General features: G+C 43.7%; 2 protein-coding genes across 4 annotated transcripts; one reads left to right on the top strand and one right to left on the bottom strand.

Moving 5' to 3' along the window:
• Positions 1–235: 235 nt before the first annotated feature.
• LOC121748613 (transcription factor MYB44-like) lies at positions 236–1644 on the top strand. Its single transcript, XM_042143084.1, has one exon. It carries the CDS (start codon positions 360–362, stop codon positions 1302–1304), a length of 945 nt encoding a protein of 314 aa, XP_041999018.1. The 5' UTR covers positions 236–359; the 3' UTR covers positions 1305–1644.
• Positions 1645–19904: 18260 nt separating this feature from the next.
• On the bottom strand, positions 19905–23780 carry LOC121799310 (soluble inorganic pyrophosphatase 4). Of its 3 annotated transcripts, none has more exons than XM_042198647.1 (9): positions 23577–23780; positions 22278–22415; positions 22158–22186; positions 21222–21287; positions 21039–21146; positions 20858–20923; positions 20658–20778; positions 20429–20510; positions 19905–20200 (listed from the first exon to the last, which is right to left on the bottom strand). In XM_042198647.1, exons 2-9 carry the CDS (start codon positions 22411–22413, stop codon positions 20158–20160), a joined length of 651 nt encoding a protein of 216 aa, XP_042054581.1. In that variant the 5' UTR covers positions 22414–22415; positions 23577–23780; the 3' UTR covers positions 19905–20157. The 3 variants fall into 3 exon arrangements, with proteins under 3 accessions (XP_042054581.1, XP_042054579.1, XP_042054571.1); XM_042198645.1 differs by lacking the exon at positions 23577–23780 and adding an exon at positions 23447–23541; XM_042198637.1 differs by lacking the exon at positions 23577–23780 and having other exon boundaries at positions 22278–22733.
• Positions 23781–26734: the final 2954 nt, after the last annotated feature.

The raw sequence follows: 26734 nt of genomic DNA, 5'->3' as shown, positions 1-26734 counted from the left end.
ATTTGAATTTCCGTAACCAAAAATTTCTCTTCCTTTTTTATTCTTTAGAAAATCGAAAATAAAACGGAATTTTGATTTCCATAGGTGTCCCGGTTAATCCCCGGTTGCTCGACGCGTGTCCCAACCCAGCTGTAACTAGTAACTGCCCATTCAGCCAGTTACTGCCACCGGCTCACCCGGTCATCCCTATCCTCTTCCGTCGCCCTTGTCTATAAATACCCCTCTCCTCCGTCTTCCTCTCTCATCGCTGAAGGCGAGGCTCCGCCTCTCTAACTATTTAACCAAAGATTTGGGGGTTTTCACTTTTCATCCGGAAAAAAAATTGAATCCGGAAATCTAGGTTTTTTCAATTTCTAGATATGGAGAGAAGCGAATCGGATCGGATTAAGGGGCCGTGGAGCCCGGAGGAGGACGAGCTGCTGCAGAAGCTGGTGGAGAAGCACGGCCCGAGGAACTGGTCACTGATCAGCAAATCAATCCCCGGTAGATCGGGGAAATCGTGCCGGCTGCGGTGGTGCAATCAGCTCTCGCCGCAGGTGGAGCACCGCTCCTTCACTGCGGAGGAGGACGAGACTATTATTCGCGCTCACGCGCGTTTCGGCAACAAGTGGGCGACCATAGCGCGGCTCCTCTCCGGCCGCACCGACAACGCGATCAAAAATCATTGGAACTCGACTCTGAAGCGCAAGTGCGTGTCGATGTCGGAGGAATTCAACGACTTCGATCCAGAGGCGCGCCAGCCGCTGAAGCGATCGTCAAGCGTCGGGCCGGGAACGAACGTTTCCGTTTCCGGCTTCTGTTTCAACCCGGGTAGTCCCGACGGGTCGGATATGAGCGATTCGAGCCATTCGGGTCATCTCGTGTACAGGCCTATTGCTCGAACGGGCGGGATCTCCCCACCCGATCCGCAACCTGACCCGGTCACTTCCCTTAGTCTTTCCCTACCCGGACTCGACCCGAGCCCGAACCAATCTGTTTTGGAGCTTGAACCGCAAATTGCAGCGGATCGTTCTGTTAAATCCGTTCCTGTTCTTCCGCAGCACTCAATTCAAATGTTTGCTTCCCATCCTCCGCCTCCTCCACCGCCGCCGCCGTTGCCACCGGCGATTAACCAAATTCGCCAGTTTGCGCCTGCGGCGGATAAGCAGTTTTTCAGCCCGGAGTTTCTGGCGGTGATGCAGGATATGGTGAGGAAAGAGGTCCAGAATTACATGGCGGGAATGGATCAGAAGGGCTTCTGCATTCAGAGCGAGGCTATTAGGAATGCGGTGGTGAAGAGGATGGGTATCAGCAAGATTGACTGAGTGAGAATCAATGAGGGGAAAAAGGATTAAAATTTCGGATCTTTTAGTTTAATGTCAAATTAGATTGATTTCAATCTTTGGTTAGAGAGAAGAGGGAAAAATAACTTTGGGGTTGTACAGATGAGAAAGGGGAGGTGGTGGAAATGGTAAGCAAGAAATGTCCTGAAATTAAGAAGTGATTTTGATGATGATGATGATGATGATGATGAATTGGGGAAACTAAGTTCTAGCTTGGTTTAATTAAATGTTCATATTTTATCCCGCTGTTGTAATAACATCAGTTATCGGTTTTCTGTTTTAAGATTTTCTAACTCTAATCAAGGTTTTAATTGAACGCAAATCCGATCTGGCTATTTTTCTTGATATGGATGGAAATGCAAATGCCTTGAATTTAAAGGTTCTGCTTTTTCAAAAGATGGTTTTTAATCTTGAATTTTCAAATAATTAGATCATTAGTTTTGTGGGTTAAATGTTGAAGAGAAAAACATTTTGAATTGGTTTTGGTTTTGGTTTTGGTTTTGACTATATTTGGAAAGTGATTTTGAAATCATCTGAATATTTTTCAAATGAGGAGCGGATGATGGCACATCCATCGTCTGAGCCCTATGCTTCATCCACGGACGATATGGCTTCAACCACGCATCGTCCGCCTCACTGCAGGTTACGCGGATGAGACCGCGGATGATGCAACACGTTTTTTTTAATTCTTCAAAATTTATTATATATACACCTCAACTTTACCATTTCATTCACTCCATTCTTTCATTTTCATTATTCCATACACTAAAAATGAATCTCGGTGATTACCCAAGTCCGAATAGTCCGATGTTCAGTGGTGGTGCACGGTGGCCGGGTACAGACAATGTGAATCAAATTGTACATTCTTATTACCTTAACTTTACATGATTTATATAGTTTGATGCTTGCAAAAGTATGTTTTGTGGTGTAGGAAGAGGAATAAATGGTGAAACAAAGAAGGAAGCTCGGATGGTGAAAATCTGCGCAGGAAGCTATAAAAATTGTCCACCCGGCCGGGTGATTTCCGGAAGGCAGCGAGAGGACAGATTTATCGCCCGGTCGAGCGATTTTCATGGCTCGGAACGCCCGGTCGGGCGTCTAACCGCGATAGCCCAGAAGCCTTTCCCCCGGTCGGGCGTTTCTCTCTTTTAAATTCGCCCGGTCGGGCGTTTTAGTCGTGCAACTGCTATTTGGCGGTTAATTCAGCAATTGAAGAGTTTAAAGGGGACGAAAATCAGAGGAAAAAGGGACGACGACTGGGGAGGAAAAGAGGAGAAATAGGCAAGAGGAGAGAAGAGGAAGGAACGGTCCAAACTCCATCTCGGGGGAGATCAACCATCATCTAGAGTTGGAGAACACCATGGAGTTCACGGTTCACGGTTCTTTTGGTGTAATTCATTTTAGTATGTTTGGCTAGATTTCCTTCGTTGCTCCGAATATGTTGTAGGGTGAATTGTGGATACTTTGATGATCTTTTACGGTTTAATTTATGTGTGATTCTTGTTCATGAATGGTTTAATTATTCTACTAATCTTGAGACGTTTAGATAGGTAGAACTTTGTAGCCTTTATTCTATTGTCTCTTTAGCATAGATTTTGGCCGTTACTCATGTGCAAGGAACTCGAGATTTGATACTTGTTCAGAGAGATAGTCTCGAGTGGATCGATAGTTTAATCAGTGAATTTGGTTTGATGTCTGCTGCGCTTCTGCGTGGGCATTAAGTTAATATGATCTAATTATCGTGTTTGACAATTGTAGAAGCTAATCTAAATCTTGCTGCGCGACCAATGCAAATATCCCAAAGATGCCGCAGACCGATCTAGAGCTATGACAAAGCCCTTGGCCTTTTATGGCATGGGGCAAAAAATGTGGGACCACTACCACAAGACTCCTCGGCAAAATGGAAATTCCTATCGTTGCCGTGGATTACTTTACAAAGGGGTGAAGCTGAACCCATAGCTCCGAGAAACGAGATAGAAGGCATTGGATTTCGTCTGGAAGAACTAGTGTGCCGATTTGGCTTACCCCACATCCCATTTCGGATAAACGGGACTCAGTTCAACAGACAAGAATTCAAGAATTGGGGCCAAGAGCGATATTCAACAGCGGTTCACTTCGATCTCCACCCACAAACCAAACGGACAAACGAGGTAACAAATCGTATCTTGGTGAAAGGGTTAAAAGCTCGGTTAGAACAAGCCAAAGGACAATGGGTAGAAAATCTCCCTCAAGTCCTATGGTCCTACCGAACTACACCCAAAGCTTCCAACGGTGAAACTCCGTACAGTCTGGTGTACGGCGCTGAAGCCGTGATTCGGTTGAGATCGGCGTACCCAGTCCCCGAACTCTAATTTCTCCTCAGAAATGAATGATGACGGACTGAGAGCCGAGCTAGATCTGGCCGAAGAAAGAAGAGAATTGGCCTGCATAAAAGCAGCCAAGTACAAGGAGCAAGTAGCCCGGTATCATAACCAAAGGGTGAAAAGCTGCAATTTCAAGTGGGAGATCTCGTCTTGAGAAACAACGAAGTAAGCCGAGCAGAAAAGCTGGGCAAGCTCGAACCCACATGGGAAGGTCCATATCGGGTGTCAGAAGTCCTCGGCAAAGGGTCTTACAAATTGACTCACATGTCAGGAGAACAAGTACCCCGAACATGGCACATTTCCAACCTCAAGAAGTTCCATTTGCAAGAGACAGTCCGGTCAGTCCGTCTTGTGTCTAGTTCGGTCCTAGAGGTATGTGTTTTCTTTGTTTTTTTTACTTTGTCTATGTGCTTTTTGTTTGTCTATGTGCGTCTCGTTCGTTTATGTGCGTCTTGCTTGTCTAGGTGTGTTTTGTCTGTCTATGTGCGTGTCGTCTCTTACAAATGTTACTGAGGTATCTTGTTCTTCAAAGGCTGATCCCCTTTTTAGAACATATATAAGCCAACGATTGTGAGTCCAAGCTTCTAAGGAGGATACAAGACCACAATTCAGCTTAAAAAACAAGCAGTTCGTCTGAAACGAACTGCAACAATAAGCCAACGATTGTGAGTCCAAGCTTCTAAGGAGGATACAAGACCACAATTCGGCTTAAGAAACAAGCAGTTCGTCTGAAACGAACTGCAACAAAGGGAAAGTCCGATCCACGCGATAAAACTCGCCGAATTAGGACAAGGGAAAGTCCGATCCAAGCGATAAAACTCGCCAAATTAGGACACAAGCTTAGTCCGGTCAAAGAAATTTACTTCATAAGACCAAAGACGAGTCCGGTCAAAGAGGTTTACTTCATAAGACCAAAGACGAGTCCGGTCAAAGAAGTTTATTTCATAAGACCGAGGACCAAGTCCGGTCAAAGAAGTTTACTTCATAAGACCAAACACGAGTCCGGTCAAAGAAGCTTACTTCATAAGACCGAGGACGAGTCCGGTCAAAGAAGTCTACTTCATAAGACCGAGGACGAGCACGATGAAATTTTTTCGCTGAGCTGTAAATACGCAGTGATAGAAGCGAAATGAAGATTTCATTTATTAAAACTTGTTCGGCATACAACTCCGCTGCCCTACGAGAAGGTGTTACGCCATTACAAAGGACTATTCTACTGTCCCTGGTTGCTAAAGTTGAGCCATCTATTCACAAAATCCTCGTGAAGCCGAGTTCGGGCATTCTCGGCAGCTGAAGAATAAGCAGGTCGACGAGATGCTCTAATCGACCTACCGCCTCTTCCCTGAGCCCGGGAAGCTCTAGCACCTCGGCGGCGAAGAGTCTCTTCACGAAGCATTTGTTGATCTTGCTCACTCATAATCACAGCTCCTCTACGAACTTCAGTCCGTTCTCGTCTTGACGTTTCCGGTTGCTCCTGAGTCCGTTCTCGTCTTGACGTTTCCGGCTGTTCCTGAGTTCGTTGCTGACTTGGAGTAGAGTCTTGAGCAAGTGAATCAGGGGTTTGAGCTGGAGTGCGACCATCTGTTGGCGGGAAATGCCTAAGGAATCTCTCGATTGAAGGACGCCGGGAAAGAATGATGTCGTACCGAGAAGCCCAGCGCCGCAATGGTTTCACGACTTGTTGGCAAGCCGAGCTCTCCAGCGCATTGTTCCTCCGGAGTACGTGATATTCCTCCCACAGTTCGTCAACTCGTTCCTGAACTTCAGAGATGGTCATTCCCCCGCGCCTGCAGATGAAATCCTCATACGCAGTCCTCTCAGCGACGGCGGTATTCAGCTCGGCCTCCAGATCTTTCTTTTCGGACTCTAAGTCCTTATTGTCGGCCTCCAGCTTCACTGAACGAGCCAAGAGTTCGTCATTCTTCACCTGGTCAGCTATGGCTCTTTTCTCAGCTTCGTCTAAAGCCGAAGAGTACAGCCGCTTCCAGTGAAGTACCTCCAGCTCCTTAAGAGTTCAGAATATAGAGCAGCTATGTCAGTTCGGCATTTCAGATTACTCAGCAGGTAGTAAACCACAACAGGAGTAAAAGAGAGTACGAAAGGCTATACGAAGACACAAGAGCAGAAAGAAGAATTTTTTCATTCATAAGAAAAATTTTTTCTACACAAGGGCTTCAAGGCCGTTTTACAAGAAGGAAGAAAACTAAACTAAGAGAAGGGAGACGAAATCATACTCCGCCAGCTTCGTCTCCGCCTTCTCGGTGAGGTTCAGCTTCCTTCTCCTTGTCTGCTTCAGCTTCAGCCTCGGCCTCCCTGCTCTCCCCAGCCTGCTCGGCGCCACCGTAGCCGATCTGCTGCACCTCCTGCTCGGCCTGCTCATCGCCGGTCTGCCGCTCATGCTGCTCGGTCTCACCCTCTCCATGGAAAATTGGAGCGGGTGAAACTGACCCTATGGAGGCAAAGATAGCCTCCATGTTCTCATCGCGGTCAGCTCGGCAACTACGAACTTGGTCTGCAGAAAGCAGGACCGACGACGAAGCAAGCTCCTCAAGCACCGGCAGACTCTGAAGCCGAGCTGCTATCTCTCGGCCGTACAGCGGCAGGATGACTTCGGACCCTGCTCGGCTTTATCGGTCATCAGTTTCAGCAGATCACCGACAAAGGCTGAAAATTGATTGCTCAGAAAGAGTTTCTCCGCGAAAGCACGGAGAACCTCCCCTTGGGCAACCACGGCGGCAGCATCCCTCCGTTTCGTCTGCTCTCGCTGGATGACGAGCTGGTTTTTGGCAAACTGAGCTTCATCCTGGGCCGAAATCCTAGCAGCTCTGGCTTTCTCAAAGTTTGCCTCAGCCTGCTCGGCCCGGTGACAAGCAGCCGCCAACTTCCTCTGCATCTCAGCATAGTCGTTGGACGCTTTGGAGAGTTCAACGGCGACGAGCTTGGAGAGCATATCGTTCCTCTGAAAATGGATAAAGAAAAAAGTCAACAGAGGGCACCAAAAATACAGGAAAGAAGCAAAGCCAAAGAATCAACAAGACAATTCACCTCGGCGAAGTCCGTGGGCCATGCAAAAGGCTCACAGACATTTTCCGAAGGGGGCCCCATGACGATGTCTCTCTCCGACGCTCTTGGGGGCTTCTGGGCCTTCCCCTTCCCCTTTGCCGAAGTCGACTCCGGCTTCTTCGGATCCGAAGAGGTTTTTTGCCTCTTCGGAGTCCTCTCGGCATCAGACGCCGAGCTGGTGGTTTTCGGCCTCTCCGGCTCCTTGGACTCCGAAGATTTGCGGCTCAGCTTATTCAATATGTTCACTACCGAAAAACAAGGAAACAAGGTTAGTTTTCGCCGCTAAAGCAGTAAGGCATAAAAAAGAAATCCTCACCCTCAGTCTCTTCGTCCGAAGACAAGATATTGAACACGAGGTCGCCCTTGACGAGCTCAGTTTCCGAGTATTGTTTCCTAATCATAGGAATCTTATTGAGCTCGCCCTCGAGCTCGGCCAACGGTTCTAACCGAGGATGGGGAATCACGGACTTCGGCCCTCTCCAAGGAAAGCCCGGAGCCGAAGTCCTATTATAAAAAAAGAAACGGTTTTGCCATTTCGGCCACTTGGTTTTGCAGAAGGCCCTAAAAGGCTGTAAGGGGATCAAGTAAAACCAAGATCCCTTCCTTTTAAACTGGAAAAAATTAAGGATTGCCCGCAGAGACAGATCCTTATCTAGCCTACGGAGTTCGGCAGCAAAAGCCGACAAGTGCCTCCAAGAATTCGGAGTCACCTGACCTAAAGGGAGTTGAAAAAAATCAAGAAGCTCTACAAAAGGTGGGGGAAGAGGGAAACGAAGCCCGCATTCTAAGCAGGCTTCGTAAACGGTGGCATAACCCTCCGGCGGGTCGTTAGCCCTATGATCATCGTCGGGAACCACCGCCTTCCCCCCGGGAAGAAGATATTTTTCGTGTAGAGATATCACGGTGTCCTTACTCAAGACGCTGTGAAAGTATTCTACAGTCTTCTCCCCGGACTCTTTCCGGCTAGAAGACCCCTTGTCCCCTTTCCTACCGCTACCTAACTCAGAAGAAGAAGAAGAAGACATGGTTCTTACTCTTTGCAAAATCTGAAGAAATCCTGAAGAAATTCTTGAAAGCGGAAGGAAATTTTTACGCAAAAGAGACAGAGTACAGAAGAAGCAATAGCAAAAGTATTCAAAGGATGAAGAAAGGGCGTATTTATCAGATTCGGAGAAGATTTCAAAATCATCGCACCGTTTCGAATCCCACCTTTTTAGGATTCAACGGCCGGATTTTACTGTCGCATTTAATGCAGTCACGCGCAAGGCACGTCCCCTGACGTCAGCCTCCCCCGTACCTTTATCAAAATGCCGAAGTGACTCGCTTCGCCGAAGTGATTCACTTCGTTTTTCGGGGGGGGGTAGTGATGGGGTACGGACTAAACAAGCCCAACAGCAGTGACGGCCCATCAGCCCAAAGCCCAAGGAAGAGTATCAGTTCGGCATTACCAAAGAGTTCGGCCCCAGCCTACAGCTCGGTAAAAGCCGACCAGTCAAGCTCTACTCTCAGATCGGCTAAAGCTGCTCGGCAATAGTTCAGCAGTTCGGTCTCAGTATTCGACCGAACTGGAAGATAGTCAACTCATGCAGGATCACATGCAGGATAGTGGACCAAGTACAGAGATAGTGGACTCATGCAGGATCTCATGCAAGATAGTGGACCCATGCATGATCTCCATGACCTCCACGACATCCACAACCATCATTAGTGGTGATGCAAGCCACGATCTTAGTTCAATGTATAAATAGAACTTAGATCAGATAGAAAAGGGTTAAGTTCTCTAGAGATCAAATATCAAATAGCAAGTCTGTATTGTAAGCTGTAGAAAACAGATCAAGCAATACAACTGATGGGGTACGGACTAAACAAGCCGAACAGCAGTGACGGCCCATCAGCCCAAAGCCCAAGGAAGAGTATCAGTTCGGCATTACCAAAGAGTTCGGCCCCAGCCTACAGCTCGGTAAAAGCCGACCAGTCAAGCTCTACTCTCAGATCGGCTAAAGCTGCTCGGCAATAGTTCAGCAGTTCGGTCTCAGTATTCGACCGAACTGGAAGATAGTCAACTCATGCAGGATCACATGCAGGATAGTGGACCAAGTACAGAGATAGTGGACTCATGCAGGATCTCATGCAAGATAGTGGACCCATGCAGGATCTCCATGACCTCCACGACATCCACAACCATCATTAGTGGTGATGCAAGCCACGATCTTAGTTCAATGTATAAATAGAACTTAGATCAGATAGAAAAGGGTTAAGTTCTAAAGAAGCTCTCTAGACATAATAGATCATATAGCAAGTTTGTATTGTAAGCTGTAGAAAACAGATCAAGCAATACAACTCTGCCCTCTTTCCTTCCCGTGGACGTAGATTTACCTCAGTAAATCGAACCACGTAAATCTCTGTGTCGTAATCTGTATTTTCCTGCATTCATCACCATCAAAAATTCGCCAAACCATCACTGGCGCCGTCTGTGGGAAACAGAGAACCAAATTTGTGATAAAGCGAATTTTTGACCCTTTTTCCACCCCAAAAAAAAAAATGCATACCAGATCACATACTACCCGTAATACCGTTCGTGAAAACCATGAGGAAGCTAGTCCAGCCCGCAGGTCCGGAAAACAGCCTCGGGAGACATCTACTTCCAGTTTTCACGATGAAGGAACAAGCCGCTCAAAAGGTCCACACACCGAGTCTTCCCAGCAGCCTGATTTGAATGAGGCTGTCAAGCTGTTCTTGGCTGAGAAGCAGGATGAGTTCTTAGCCTTCCTGCAAAAGAGCCAAGAGCCGAAGACGAAAACGGTGGATTCTCCTTCCTCATCCAGACATGAAAGTCACTACCGCAGTAGTGCCGTGTCTTCCAGGAAGAAGAATCCTCAACCCCGACATGTTCCTGTTCCTCCTCGGTACCGGAATCACAGGAGATCTCCATCTCCTCCATACCGAAGAGATGTCGGGTTCGCCATGTACGGAGCATTGAAGACTCCGTTCTCGGACGATATCACCCGAACTCCCTTGCCACAGAACTACCGAACTCCGTCGATGACTTATGACGGGTTAGTGGATCCTCATGATTTCTTGGGACGCTATCAGTATAACATGGCGAACCAGGGTCTCAATGAGGTCCATATGTGCAAGCTGTTTCCCGAGCTGCTTATCGGGAACGCAAGAAGGTGGTTCGATAGCCTCCCCCAAGGCAGCATTAGATCTTACCGAGATCTAATGGATGCTTTCCACAGGAGGTTCTTTCAGAAAGCGGAAGCCCGAATCACTTCGGCTCAGCTGCTTTCTATACGTCAAGGTCGCGACGAAAAGATCAGCGACTTTATGACGAGATTCCACAAGGAATGCCTACAAGTAGATGATCTCAATGATCTACTTGTCATTTCGGCATTCCAAAATGGAATCCTGCCCGGAGCTCTCTACACTAAGCTCGTGGAATGCAGTCCGCAAACAGCTCAACAGATGTGGGACATTGCGGACCAGTTCTCCCGTGCCGATGAGGCAGACCGTCGCAAACGGTCTTTAGACAGCTCATCCCGAGGAGACAGGAGGAAGCCCGATCATAGCGATCAGGGACAAACTCGCCGAACTCTTTTTGGCGATCAGGGACATCCTCGCCGAACTCCTTTTGAAAGGATTCAAAGGACTCCGGTGCAAGACCGATTGGGGCCACGTCTCAATCCTGAGAAGCCGCCCGCTCAGTTCGTACCATTGAACAAGTCAAGAGCGAAAATTTTCGAACTGCATTCCGATATGTTCGAAAAACCAAATCGGATGACGAAATCGGCCGCGCGTCGACCTCAGGATCAATATTGCTCCTTCCATCAAGACCACGGTCACGATACCGAGGAGTGCCGACATTTGGCTGCAGGTATTGATGCTCTTGTGAAAGCAGGGACATTAAAAAAATACCAAAGCAAGCAGCCGAAAAAGAACAAAAAGCAGAGAGGTGTGAACTGCGCTCCTCAGGATCCGAAAAGGCAACAGGATCCCGAAGACGATGACGAGCAGCAATATGATGGAGTAATCCTGACTATTGATGCTCTCCCTGCCGGGAAGACTAAATCGTCCCTGAAGTCAGAGCGCAGAGGCTTCAATCGAGAGGAGCCAACGCATAAAAGGCTGAAGCAGGACGAAGTGATTACATTTTCAGATGCAGATCCCGTCCCGGCCATCTCTCCTCATCAAGACGCTATTGTCATCCAAGCCGGAGTGGCAAACAAACTGATCCACAGAGTGTTTGTGGATACAGGAGCGTCAGTCAGCATTCTTTTTAAAGAATGTTTCGATAAACTAGAAGTGGATCCAGCTCGGCTTAGTCCGGCACCACTTCCTCTGAAAAGTTTCGCCCAGGAGGACACCCGCCCTGAAGGTATTATCAGCCTTCCGATCACGGTGGGAAAAGCGCCTACAAGCTCCAGTACGATGATCGAGTTCTTTGTGGTAAAAGCTCGGTCTCCGTACAACATCATCCTGGGAAGAGACTGGCTCAACGCAGTTCGGGCCGTTTGCTCTACTTATCATCTCACCATCAAGCTCCCCACTAAAGGGGGGATAGCGGTCATCCGAGGTGATCAAAAGAGAGCAAAAGAGTGTCTGCAGATTGCGCTTAAAAGTGCCGAGCAATCAGATCGGCATCATCAAGCATAGCAATCACAACAGCCGGAGTCAGAGGCAAGCGAAATGACCGAAGTCACACCAGAGCCGAACTCAATGACCGTTCAGTTATACGAAGATGATCCATCCAGAACGGTCAAGATCGGTTTCGCGGGAACGCCTCTACTCCGGGAAAAGACCATCCAGCTCCTCAAGGAGTACAAAGATGTCTTTGCATGGTCTCCGTTGGACATGACCGGAGTGCCCTCTGAGGTAATCACTCATCGGTTAAATATTGATCCATCAGTCCGGCCTATAAAACAGAAGCAAAGACTCTTTGCGGCAGAAAGAAATCAGGTCATCCATGACGAAGTCCGCCAATTACTGAAAGCGGATGTATTATTCGAGGTGAAATATCCCTCTTGGGTGGCCAATCCTGTGATGATCAAGAAAAAAGAAGGAGGATGGCGGATGTGCATAGATTTTACCGATCTAAACAAGCACTGTCCTAAAGATTGCTATCCCCTTCCGAACATAGATAAAAAAGTAGAAGCTTTGATCGGCTTCGAAATTTTCTGTTTTCTTGATTTATACAAAGGCTACCACCAAGTCTTAATGGATGAGAATGATGCTCCAAAAACGGCTTTCATTACTGACTTCGGCATCTTTGCTTATAAAAAGATGCCGTTCGGTTTAAAGAATGCCGGAGCCACATATCAAAGGATGGTAGATAAGCTTTTTCGGCATTTGATCGGAAAGGAGGTTGAAGTGTATGTTGACGACATAGTCGTTAAAAGCAGAAGCACTTCGGAGTACGAAGACAATCTCAAGTCCACTCTCGACGTGCTCCGAAAAGCCAACCTCAAACTCAATCCCCAAAAATGTACCTTTTTGGTAGATTCGGGAAAGTTTCTAGGTTGTTGGGTTTCAAAGGAAGGACTCAAGGCAAATCCGCTAAAAGTTCAAGTTGTTCAGAACATGGCAATGCCGAAGTCCATACATGATGTGCAAAGGCTAACTGGATGTCTAGCCGCACTGAATAGATTCCTTTCCCAAGCAGCCGAAAAGCAAATGCCATTCTTCAAAGTGTTAAAGAAGGCACCAAAGTTTGAGTGGGGAGTCGAGCAGAAAAAGGCTTTTGACGAGCTCAAAAGTTATTTAGCCGAGCTTCCTATTCTCTCTGCTCCAACAGATGCTGAAGTGATATTCTTATACTTAGCGGCATCGGATCAAACCATTAGCGCGGTGCTTGTACGAGAAGAAGGCCTAAAGCAGCTTCCCATCTACTTTACAAGCCGAGCATTAAGAGGTCCAGAAACAAGGTATCAACCTCTGGAAAAAATTGCTCTAGCGTTAGTAAATGCAGCAAGGAGACTGCGGCCATACTTCTATGCTCACAAGGTATGCGTCTTAACCGATCTGCCACTTCGGCAAGTTTTGACCAAGCCAGAAGCATCAGGCAGAATCGCCAAATGGGCCATAGAGTTGGGAGAACACTCAATCGAATACCTACCTCGGAAAGCCATCAAGGGACAAGCCTTGGCAGATTTTCTTGCAGAAGCAAAGTTCGATCAAGCAATCCCTGTCATTGCCGAACAGAAAAATTCTACCAATGCCGAACTAGCACAGCCCCTGGAATCCGAAGTAGAGCCACCGGACTGCTGGAGCGGATTCGTAGATGGAGCTTCGAATAAAACGGGAAGTGGAGCTGGTATTTTACTTATCGCTCCCGACGGACACGAGGTAACTTACTCACTTCGGTTCTTATTCCCAACTACTAATAATGAAGCCGAATACGAAGCTCTCCTTGCCGGACTCCAGCTAGCGCAAAGTCTATTTATCAAGTCTCTCAAAATCCATTGTGATTCACAAGTCATAGTGAATCACATGTTGGGTACAAGTGAAGCCCGTGATGAGAGGATGAGGAAATACTTGGACAAAGCGCAAAGCATTAGCCGAAGTTTCTCTTATTTTCGGATAATCCGCATTCCCAGAGCGGAAAACAGCCGAGCAGATATTTTAAGTAAGTTAGCCTCATATCCAAGTTCAAAGGTGGAGGAATTGATGCACAGAAGCATTGATGAAGCTGAGGTACTTTCAGTAGCCAGCTCGCCGAACTGGATGACGCCGATCTTACAGTATCTAGATCAAGGACAACTGCCCGAGGATAAGAGAGAAGCTCGGAAAATCACATGCCGAGCCCTTCGGTACGAACTTCATGCAGGAGTCCTATACAGAAAGTCCTACCTTCAGCCGTTATTGCGATGTATAGGACCAGAAGAGACGGACTACATCCTTAGAGAAGTCCATGAAGGATCTTGCGGTAGCCACATCGGAGCTAGAGCTTTAGCTAAAAAAGTTCTGAGATGGGGATATTATTGGCCAACTTTGATACAAGACGCAGTGCAGCTCGTCAAGACATGCATGAAGTGCCAAATCCATGCAAATATCCCAAAGATGCCGCAGACCGATCTATATGCTATGCAAAGCCCTTGGCCTTTTATGCAATGGGGCATAAACATAGTGGGACCACTACCACAAGCTCCTCGGCAAATGAAATTCCTTATCGTTGCCGTGGATTACTTTACAAAGTGGGTAGAAGCTGAACCATTAGCTACGATAACGAGCTCGAAGGCATTGGATTTCGTCTGGAAGAACATAGTGTGCCGATTTGGCTTACCCCACATCCTCATTTCGGATAACGGGACTCAGTTCACAGACAAGACATTCAAGAATTGGTGCCAAGAGCTGAATATTCAACAGCGGTTCACTTCGATCTCCCACCCACAAGCAAACGGACAAACGGAGGTAACAAACCGTATCTTGGTGAAAGGGTTAAAAGCTCGGTTAGAACAAGCCAAAGGACAATGGGTAGAAAATCTCCCTCAAGTCCTATGGTCCTACCGAACTACACCCAAAGCTTCCAACGGTGAAACTCCGTACAGTCTGGTGTACGGCGCTGAAGCCGTGATTCCGGTTGAGATCGGCGTACCCAGTCCCCGAACTCTAAATTTCTCCTCAGAAATGAATGATGACGGACTGAGAGCCGAGCTAGATCTGGCCGAAGAAAGAAGAGAATTGGCCTGCATAAAAGTAGCCAAGTACAAGGAGCAAGTAGCCCGGTATTATAACCAAAGGGTGAAAAAGCTGCAATTTCAAGTGGGAGATCTCGTCTTGAGAAACAACGAAGTAAGCCGAGCAGAAAAGATGGGCAAGCTCGAACCCACATGGGAAGGTCCATATCGGGTGTCAGAAGTCCTCGGCAAAGGGTCTTACAAATTGACTCACATGTCAGGAGAACAAGTACCCCGAACATGGCACATTTCCAACCTCAAGAAGTTCCATTTGTAAGAGACAGTCCGGTCAGTCCGTCTTGTGTCTAATTCGGTCCTAGAGGTATGTGTTTTCTTTGTTTTTTTTTTACTTTGTCTATGTGCTTTTTGTTTGTCTATGTGCGTCTCGTTCGTTTATATGCGTCTTGCTTGTCTAGGTGTGTTTTGTCTGTCTATGTGCGTGTCGTCTCTTACAAATGTTACTGAGGTATCTTGTTCTTCAAAGGCTGATCCCCTTTTTAGAACATATATAAGCCAACGATTGTGAGTCCAAGCTTCTAAGGAGGATACAAGACCACAATTCAGCTTAAAAAACAAGCAGTTCGTCTGAAACGAACTGCAACAATAAGCCAACGATTGTGAGTCCAAGCTTCTAAGGAGGATACAAGACCACAATTCGGCTTAAGAAACAAGCAGTTCGTCTGAAACGAACTGCAACAAAGGGAAAGTCCGATCCACGCGATAAAACTCGCCGAATTAGGACAAGGGAAAGTCCGATCCAAGCGATAAAACTCGCCAAATTAGGACACAAGCTTAGTCCGGTCAAAGAAATTTACTTCATAAGACCAAAGACGAGTCCGGTCAAAGAGGTTTACTTCATAAGACCAAAGACGAGTCCGGTCAAAGAAGTTTATTTCATAAGACCGAGGACCAAGTCCGGTCAAAGAAGTTTACTTCATAAGACCAAAGACGAGTCCGGTCAAAGAAGCTTACTTCATAAGACCGAGGACGAGTCCGGTCAAAGAAGTCTACTTCATAAGACCGAGGACGAGCACGATGAAATTTTTTCGCTGAGCTGTAAATACGCAGTGATAGAAGCGAAATGAAGATTTCATTTATTAAAACTTGTTCGGCATACAACTCCGCTGCCCTACGAGAAGGTGTTACGCCATTACAAAGGACTATTCTACTGTCCCTGGTTGCTAAAGTTGAGCCATCTATTCACAAAATCCTCGTGAAGCCGAGTTCGGGCATTCTCGGCAGCTGAAGAATAAGCAGGTCGACGAGATGCTCTAATCGACCTACCGCCTCTTCCCTGAGCCCGGGAAGCTCTAGCACCTCGGCGGCGAAGAGTCTCTTCACGAAGCATTTGTTGATCTTGCTCACTCATAATCACAGCTCCTCTACGAACTTCAGTCCGTTCTCGTCTTGACGTTTCCGGTTGCTCCTGAGTCCGTTCTCGTCTTGACGTTTCCGGCTGTTCCTGAGTTCGTTGCTGACTTGGAGTAGGGTCTTGAGCAAGTGAATCAGGGGTTTGAGCTGGAGTGCGACCATCTGTTGGCGGGAAATGCCTAAGGAATCTCTCGATTGAAGGACGCCGGGAAAGAATGATGTCGTACCGAGAAGCCCAGCGCCGCAATGATGTCACGACTTGTTGGCAAGCCGAGCTCTCCAGCGCATTGTTCCTCCGGAGTACGTGATATTCCTCCCACAGTTCGTCAACTCGTTCCTGAACTTCAGAGATGGTCATTCCCCCGCGCCTGCAGATGAAATCCTCATACGCAGTCCTCTCAGCGACGGCGGTATTCAGCTCGGCCTCCAGATCTTTCTTTTCGGACTCTAAGTCCTTATTGTCGGCCTCCAGCTTCACTGAACGAGCCAAGAGTTCGTCATTCTTCACCTGGTCAGCTATGGCTCTTTTCTCAGCTTCGTCTAAAGCCGAAGAGTACAGCCGCTTCCAGTGAAGTACCTCCAGCTCCTTAAGAGTTCAGAATATAGAGCAGCTATGTCAGTTCGGCATTTCAGATTACTCAGCAGGTAGTAAACCACAACAGGAGTAAAAGAGAGTACGAAAGGCTATACGAAGACACAAGAGCAGAAAGAAGAATTTTTTCATTCATAAGAAAAAATTTTTTCTACACAAGGGCTTCAAGGCCGTTTTACAAGAAGGAAGAAACTAAACTAAGAGAAGGGAGACGAAATCATACTCCGCCAGCTTCGTCTCCGCCTTCTCGGTGAGGTTCAGCTTCCTTCTCCTTGTCTGCTTCAGCTTCAGCCTCGGCCTCCCTGCTCTCCCCAGCCTGCTCGGCGCCACCGTAGCCGATCTGCTGCACCTCCTGCTCGGCCTGCTCATCGCCGGTCTGCCGCTCATGCTGCTCGGTCTCACCCTCTCCATGGAAAATTGGAGCGGGTGAAACTGACCCTATGGAGGCAAAGATAGCCTCCATGTTCTCATCGCGGTCAGCTCGGCAACTACGAACTTGGTCTGCAGAAAGCAGGACCGACGACGAAGCAAGCTCCTCAAGCACCGGCAGACTCTGAAGCCGAGCTGCTATCTCTCGGCCGTACAGCGGCAGGATGACTTCGGGACCCTGCTCGGCTTTATCGGTCATCAGTTTCAGCAGATCACCGACAAAGGCTGAAAATTGGTTGCTCAGAAAGAGTTTCTCCGCGAAAGCACGGAGAACCTCCCCTTGGGCAACCACGGCGGCAGCATCCCTCCGTTTCGTCTGCTCTCGCTGGATGACGAGCTGGTTTTTGGCAAACTGAGCTTCATCCTGGGCCGAAATCCTAGCAGCTCTGGCTTTCTCAAAGTTTGCCTCAGCCTGCTCGGCCCGGTGACAAGCAGCCGCCAACTTCCTCTGCATCTCAGCATAGTCGTTGGACGCTTTGGAGAGTTCAACGGCGACGAGCTTGGAGAGCATATCGTTCCTCTGAAAAGGGATAAAGAAAAAAGTCAACAGAGGGCACCAAAAATACAGGAAAGAAGCAAAGCCAAAGAATCAAGAAGACAATTCACCTCGGCGAAGTCCGTGGGCCATGCAAAAGGCTCACAGACATTTTCCGAAGGGGGCCCCATGACGATGTCTCTCTCCGACGCTCTTGGGGGCTTCTGGGCCTTCCCCTTCCCCTTTGCCGAAGTCGACTCCGGCTTCTTCGGATCCGAAGAGATTTTTTGCCTCTTCGTAGTCCTCTCGGCATCAGACGCCGAGCTGGTGGTTTTCGGCCTCTCCGGCTCCTTGGACTCCGAAGATTTGCGGCTCAGCTTATTCAATATGTTCACTACCGAAAAACAAGGAAACAAGGTTAGTTTTCGCCGCTAAAGCAGTAAGGCATAAAAAAGAAATCCTCACCCTCAGTCTCTTCGTCCGAAGACAAGATATTGAACACGAGGTCGCCCTTGACGAGCTCAGTTTCCGAGTATTGTTTCCTAATCATAGGAATCTTATTGAGCTCGCCCTCGAGCTCGGCCAACGGTTCTAACCGAGGATGGGGAATCACGGACTTCGGCCCTCTCCAAGGAAAGCCCGGAGCCGAAGTCCTATTATAAAAAAAGAAACGGTTTTGCCATTTCGGCCACTTGGTTTTGCAGAAGGCCCTAAAAGGCTGTAAGGGGATCAAGTAAAACCAAGATCCCTTCCTTTTAAACTGGAAAAAATTAAGGATTGCCCGCAGAGACAGATCCTTATCTAGCCTACGGAGTTCGGCAGCAAAAGCCGACAAGTGCCTCCAAGAATTCGGAGTCACCTGACCTAAAGGGAGTTGAAAAAAATCAAGAAGCTCTACAAAAGGTGGGGGAAGAGGGAAACGAAGCCCGCATTCTAAGCAGGCTTCGTAAACGGTGGCATAACCCTCCGGCGGGTCGTTAGCCCTATGATCATCGTCGGGAACCACCGCCTTCCCCCCGGGAAGAAGATATTTTTCGTGTAGAGATATCACGGTGTCCTTACTCAAGACGCTGTGAAAGTATTCTACAGTCTTCTCCCCGGACTCTTTCCGACTAGAAGACCCCTTGTCCCCTTTCCTACCGCTACCTAACTCAGAAGAAGAAGAAGAAGACATGGTTCTTACTCTTTGCAAAATCTGAAGAAATTCTGAAGAAATTCTTGAAAGCGGAAGGAAATTTTTACGCAAAAGAGACAGAGTACAGAAGAAGCAATAGCAAAAGTATTCAAAGGATGAAGAAAGGGCGTATTTATCAGATTCGGAGAAGATTTCAAAATCATCGCACCGTTTCGAATCCCACCTTTTTAGGATTCAACGGCCGGATTTTACTGTCGCATTTAATGCAGTCACGCGCAAGGCACGTCCCCTGACGTCAGCCTCCCCCGTACCTTTATCAAAATGCCGAAGTGACTCGCTTCGCCGAAGTGATTCACTTCGTTTTTCGGGGGGGGGGTAGTGATGGGGTACGGACTAAACAAGCCCAACAGCAGTGACGGCCCATCAGCCCAAAGCCCAAGGAAGAGTATCAGTTCGGCATTACCAAAGAGTTCGGCCCCAGCCTACAGCTCGGTAAAAGCCGACCAGTCAAGCTCTACTCTCAGATCGGCTAAAGCTGCTCGGCAATAGTTCAGCAGTTCGGTCTCAGTATTCGACCGAACTGGAAGATAGTCAACTCATGCAGGATCACATGCAGGATAGTGGACCAAGTACAGAGATAGTGGACTCATGCAGGATCTCATGCAAGATAGTGGACCCATGCAGGATCTCCATGACCTCCACGACATCCACAACCATCATTAGTGGTGATGCAAGCCACGATCTTAGTTCAATGTATAAATAGAACTTAGATCAGATAGAAAAGGGTTAAGTTCTAAAGAAGCTCTCTAGACATAATAGATCATATAGCAAGTTTGTATTGTAAGCTGTAGAAAACAGATCAAGCAATACAACTCTGCCCTCTTTCCTTCCCGTGGACGTAGATTTACCTCAGTAAATCGAACCACGTAAATCTCTGTGTCGTAATCTGTATTTTCCTGCATTCATCACCATCAAAAATTCGCCAAACCATCAACAACTCTGCCCTCTTTTCTTCCCGTGGACGTAGATTTACCTCAGTAAATCGAACCACGTAAATCTCTGTGTCGTGATCTGTATTTTCCAGCATTCATCACCATCAAAAATTCGCCCAACCATCATGTACTAATTTATTTTATGAACCGCGTGTGTGCAAACTCAATGGTTTAAAGACCATTAATGTCATTCACTCATATTAAAGATCCATACATATCTATATTCTCTATGGGCGCAAAGAAGTTCCCTATATAAGGTGGAAAAATAAATGGTGTGCACGATTTGTTCCAGGTAAAATGTTCCTCAGTGAGATACGAAAAAAATGTTGAAAAAGAAGAGAATGATTCGACGCTAGAGGCCTGTAATTTAGGTACACAACAGTGACATGCATGCATCTGCACGTAACACTGGAAGAGATAATTAAATCATTACAATCATGGGTACTCACCGCCCTAGATGCCTGTAAATTGTAATCTAGGTTCAAGTAATGTGCTGAAGAAGCAAGAACTGGAATAACCATAACAAATATAGTAAGGTTGTATACATATGAATATAGTGAAATATCAATCACGCCAATCCCTTTTTACACATACCAACAAATATCATATTCTACTCTATCATATAAATTCTTATTCATCATCATCGTCATCATCATCGTCTTATATTGTGCAGATGTGTTGCAAGTATTCTTCCAGATCAAAAATTATAAACTTGAAGCACCATCCACTTGCTTGCGCCAAATTACCGCCTTAAGGTCTCCACTATATAATCTGCATACAAATCCCTGCACCACACAAGCCACTGTATCCCATCAAAATGGTGAAATATTTGATAATGAACTGGAAATGTTTGCTATAATCAACATCTTGACTCTAAAGTTTATGTGTAGCTCTGTGAAAAAGAATTGAGAAAGAACTAAACATTATCAAATATTTTTAGAGTTCTGTTTTTCCTGGAAGAAGCAAATGCAGCTTCAATCTGCAACTTAACTAAAGTGGGGAGGAGCACTCACATGGAAGATTGGACTGCTTCATAAGCTACTGTGGCTGGAAGAAAGTCATTGACTGCAACATCCTTGTTTTCATTTTTCTTGTCTAATGGATTTACCAGTTAAGATAACAACACAAAGTAAACCACAAGTCGAATTTAAGTAGCAAAAAGCAGGAGCTTTTTGTTTAAGCAGAAAAAGAAAAAAACAAATAAACAAACAGAGTTAGCATAATCTTTTCTCAAAAGGATACAGTCTTCGAAGAAACGACGAATTTCAGCCAATCGGTGGGGAGGAAGCTCACTGATGTCTGTGTAATGCTGATATTCAGGATCATCAGCACAGACAGCAATTATCTTGTCATCTTTTTCACCCTGTTGCACTTATAAAGTCAGTAAATCCTTTCATGAATTCCGAGATAAATGTGGTCTAAGGACGGTAAAGTAACTGTACCTGATCAATCATGGGCATGAGACCTATTGCTTTGGCCCTTAGAAAGCAGCCTGGAATGACAGGTTCCTGAATATTGTTCATGCAGAATTAGTATACGTCACAATCACTTTTAGAACGAAAATTTGTTCTTGAAAGCCTTAACTCCAAGTATCATCATGTCACCAAAATATGCTGGGTTTACCTGCATAATGACCAATACATCGAGTGGGTCATCGTCTTCACAGAGAGTACGAGGGATGAAGCCGTAGTTATGGGGGTACACAACAGATGAGTAAAGAACACGATCAACCTGTAGGTGCAAACAAATTTACAGATAATGATTAACCCAAACACATCTTGCTTTACAAGATACTAAATCTCATACCTTGATTAGACCAGTTTTCTTGTCAAGTTCATATTTCACCTTACTTCCTTTACTTATTTCAACCACCTGCAGTGATGATGCACGTTAATGGGCTGAGCTTCACAGTAAAACAAAGAAAAAATCTGACAGTCCCATAATAAAAAGAAATGGCAAACTACAAAAATCATATAATCATGCCAAAGAAGCTACCACGAGAACATATAGCACCAGAAGGATATTATTATATCCAGATGATACACTTTGAAACTTAATTACTAATAGTAAATAGTAAACGTATGACTCTGGTCCGGCTACGTTGATGCTTAACAAGCAGATTGAGTGTGCTGCACGTGCTGGGACAATAATTATGTTATAGTTTGATGAGACAATAGAAGTAAGCGGTAGTTAGGAAATAATATTATGCAAGGCGACTAGAAGAATAAATAAAATGTGATGGAAATATCCAAAGGGAGTGTCAATATTAAATTTAAGCAGACCAAAATAAAGAAAAAAGGATTAATAGCCAAGCAAGATAATGTTTCTGGGGTAAGTGGAACTATAACTCTTCAAGCTAATAAGAGTGGTGATGGGGATTGGAACAAGATAAAGAGAAGGGAAAACTCTCAAATAGCTATTCAATTGTCCACTGATGGCAGCAAGATTCAGTTGGCCTCATTGGAGTTAAGTATTTTTCAATTGGTTTCACCAAGAACAAACAAATAAAATGAAAATGAACTCTCGAAGAGATGTCAGAAGGTTTGGAGTTTGGATTCTAATCAGATGGAAACTCATTCAGTGTTCTCATCTCAAAACTACCATTTCCATTTGGGAATGTATTACCAACTTTGTTAATACAAGAGATAGAGATGTTCATAGGTTTTCAGCTAAACGTCCATCTTCTCAAATTTCTTTAGGAGTCTTAAAGAATGAAAAGGTAAAAGAAAGTCAGCATCTTACACAGTTGAAGATAATTGGTGCGCCAGGTCCTACATCGGCAATAAAGGGAAAACAGATTAAATTTAACAAAGCTAATAGAGTAGTAACACATATGGTAGAACAGATAGTCAAGATATGCACCAATCTCAAGATCATGCCAGGGATGAGCAGCAACACTTTTCCTCGTCATGGAGGAGAGTATCCTCTCATTAAGAGGCGCATGTGATGCCTTCTGGACGTCAGGAGATTTGCTTGAAATTTCAAGTGGTGGAGCCATAACTGGAAGTCGCATAACAGGAAATTGATTAACATAAGCTAACAGGCGAGATAAAGAGTTTACTACAACTCTGAAGTTGATCACATTCACTGTTGGTCCACTTACTGCACACGTAGTTGGCATATACTACTATTTACTAAAACAAACTATAAGTATAACATCGATAATTAAATTGACAGCAAAACATACACCTAAAGCAACTGCACTCATGTGATTCATTCAAGCAACTTTTCCAACAGATTGGAATGCCAAATAATATGTTTTATTTAAAAGTCTTGCAGATAGTGTAGATTTAGAATAATAGAATAGAATTATGTGCTGACAAAAATTTTACAATTTTCCATAGATACACCGGAAAACAGTTAACTCATGCCTTCTTTAGTTTCTCAATAAAATCCTGCACTATGGAACTAGGAGTGCATCATATCTTCAGCATAGATTGTCTAACAAAATCAGGCAAACCAGCTTCTAGTTATCACAAATGACATTGCAATCTCAAGGCATGTTTTATCTTTGATCGGGGACAACCATCTATCTTAAAAAGGAATCTAAAAAATATAGAAGTCCCAGCCACTTCCATTTTTTCATTTATAATTCTAGGAAAGAAACATTCAGCAAAACCTGATAAAAACCTTACAAGGGCAGGCTATTATACACAAGCGTACCACAACAGCCACACAAAGGCAAAACAGCCGGAACAGAGTGCAGCTGCATGGTTGACTGACTCCATTCCGATAATTGAGATCGACTTGCAAACTATATCCATCATTTATAGATACAGTAAAAATGAACTTATCCTAAATCGCAATCACAGCTCGGATCCAAGCTCTTCTAATACATACTCGCAGAATGCTGTTTAGTGCACAAACTAACATAATGCGTGTAGCATACACACGAAAAAAGCAGCAACAGATTCGTGTTTAGCAAACGATTCTAAACTTAAAAAAAAACTAGTTGATTGCGGCAAAAAAGTTAAGTCGATTGAACAGAGCTTCCTTCCATAAAACCTCCAAATCCAAAGCATCAAAATTACCCGGAATAGCTTCATGCACAAGGCCGTCGCCAAGCATTACAGATTTACAGACTAATAAAGCCGAAAACAACGGATAACATAACAGAAATGCAGAAAACGATGAAGCTTGTTATTAAAAAATGGAACGTACCCGAAACAATTAAATAAGAGCGAAGGAAAAACGTCGGTGGGAAGATAAAGAAAAGCTCAGATCTCGAACATATGCGGTGCGTAGGGAGGAAGGCAGATATTATAGAGGAAATGAGTGGGTGATGAGAGATAAAGCAACTGTAAAGAGAAGCTAGAGAATGGCGGTGGGATTACGGTTCCCGCCCTGTCCTTGGTTATGCGACGGCATATTCGGGGAAGTAGTAAAAGGGAAAATTTCTTCATTTCTTTTTTATTTATAATTACATGCCAGCTGGGAATGATGTGGCGTTGTGTGATTCGGTTGCGTGGGACCCGTTAGGAGTTATACAACATGAGAGCTTATTTGAGAAGGGTGGACAGTCCTACCGGCCATGGATGCAGTGAAAGCCAAATGGAGAATATTTTTGTCTTGTTTACTTTCAGCTCCAATTAAACACATGGAGCAACACGATATAGAATAAACTTTATTTACACGATCTAGATTAAAATATATATATATATGAATATTATTTTTAATGGATTAATTCAAATCCAACCCAAAATTATCTAGGTACTAATGGGTCAAACCGATAAGAATACAAACCAAGAAAAATATGATCTCAACTCATTAATTTTATGCAGATTCATGGTAAAAATTATTAGCTCTAGTCAATACTCAATAGTTTGTATCATATCATACACCCTTACCTAAAACTATGAAACATGGATATAATTTTTCTAAATTTCCTCAAATGTAGTACTAGTACATATTAAATATAAATAAAATAATAGGTACTGATAAATTTACATAAATTGTAATTATATAATTTTTTTATAATTTTCAAAATTTAAGGAGTTTATAATATAGTAGTAAATATTTAGTTACACAATTATTATTTTTAGGCATGTTTGTTTATCAGGAAAGTAATATTGCTAATGATTTCTAGGAATTTCTGATAAATTATATATCCGTGTTTTGAAATATAAAGAAAGGTTATTTGAATTTTTGAACTTATATTAATTAATTAAGTAATGTAAATAATAACTGAATTAACTACTGCTACTAGTACTATTTAGTAATTAAATTTTTTATTAGTAAAATAATGATAATAATAATTTTAAAGTTATATTATTATTTAAAAATAAATCTGCAATCAATAAATTTTTATTAAAATTTTCTTAATAAAAATCAACAATTACAAAAGTAAGGATGGTAGGAGGCCCTCAGGCCCCTATTACTTGATATGCATGTCTGCCGTCCAGATATTCACATGCCCCAAAGCAAGAATAACGCATAAAATGTGTGTGTGAGTCGGCCAAACGGTAGAGAGGTAATGCCGAGACCAAAAGTCTCGGGTCCAAATCCTCCATGACGAGAACTTTAAATTTATATTCAATTACCCATCCTAAAAGAATAACACATAAAATATATTGTACTATTTGATTTTACTTTTTTTTAAAAAATTATTTATTCCATATAGCGTAAAGAAGATATAAGTACGCACTATATTTTTTTGCAATTTATCTTACGAAATTTATTTTATGCATGATATATTCCGTCCGAAAGTCAGAAAATAATCGAAGTTGTGATAAACTCCTGATGAAGTTGAAAATTTATCAGATTTAGGTCTTTACATTATTCCAATTATAAAGTTAAATTCCTTTTTCAACCCTACTTCGAATTTTTGTTTTTTCAAAGGAATGGGCTTTTCTCTTTCTGAGACTCCTATTATTAAATAATACTCCTAACAATGTAATCCAATTACTTCGAAAAGTTCATTATTCGTATTCTGTTTACATGTTTGATGTGTGTCAGTTAAGAAGTTAATTATAAAAAATTTGATCAAGTATTCAATCAATACTTTTAATGTCTGTTACCAAACCTCCATTGCGTAATCGTGCATTGTACTTGTATGAATTGAGGATGAATAGAGGGTGCTATGAGGTTGAGATTTTTTAGCTTAATTGAAAATTGAGATGCATTTTCAGCCACTCATTCACAATATTTTTGAAATGTCAACTGCAAGTAGATTATGTCAATTCGAGAGTATTATCGTCAATAGTCTGCACATCAAATGTCAACCGCTTATAGTTGACATTATATGTGTATAGTTGACCTGAATCGTATATGTAGTTAACATTATATGCATGTAGTTGACATGAATTGTATATGTAGTTGACATTATATGTGTAGTTGACATGAATTATGTGTAGTTGACATTATATGTGTGTAGTTGACATGAATTATATGTAGTTGGCAAAAAAATTATTTTTTTAAAAAATAAAAAAAAATAAAATTAAAATTTAAAAATATTTATTGAATAAAATGTATCATGAAATTACCATTCTGCCCTTTCACAATTAATTAATCTAAAAATATTTTTCAGTGGCAAATTCTGGACCACTCATTTAATAAAAATGAGTGGTTGATAATGCATTAGGCTAAGAAATCTCAATTGATCATAACCATTTGAATTGATTAGTAAACTTTAAATTATGTATAAATAATTTTTAAGTATTTTATTTAAAATATGATGTATAATGGTTACTCACTTATATTCATATATATCATCAACGCTTTAAATTAAAAACGTCCTTATTATTGGTGTTTCAACTAAAATTAGAGGATGCAAATGAAAGCATCCTAAAAAAGCAAAAGATTAAGTTAATTTATTCCTAATTTAGGGACGTTTTCTTTTGCGTCCTAAATTGTTGTTATTTTTTAAAACTTCCCAACGCAAGCAATTGCGTCTCAATTTTTGTGTCCTTAAAAGATAAGTTTAATTTTTTGTAGTGTATGTGTGGGTAACTAACTACTAATCTACTGAAAAAATGATAAACATCTTACCAACTGGTAGGGTTATGCTTCATAGTCTATGACTGTCTAAATATATACTCTGTAATTTAAGGAGAAATATCTTACCAACTGTTTGTCCGTAACTGCAATATTAACGCTTTGAATAGATAGTTGTGCTAAAATACATGAACTTAGATAACTTTTTATTTATGCATTATTTTTACATATTTTAAATTAAATTCCCTAATTTTGTTTATTGATTGATTATACAAAAACATGTTGCAGTTGACCATGAATCTATCAATAGACAATTAAAATAAATATTTGATGTGTATGTATTAACATTATCATTTATCAAACATTCGACTGCATTGCATTTGACG

The sequence above is a fragment of the Salvia splendens genome, chromosome 1, assembly GCF_004379255.2.
Source record: "Salvia splendens isolate huo1 chromosome 1, SspV2, whole genome shotgun sequence".
In the NCBI taxonomy this organism is placed as follows: Eukaryota; Viridiplantae; Streptophyta; class Magnoliopsida; order Lamiales; family Lamiaceae; genus Salvia; species Salvia splendens.
This window is presented reverse-complemented; position numbering and strand designations above follow the sequence as displayed.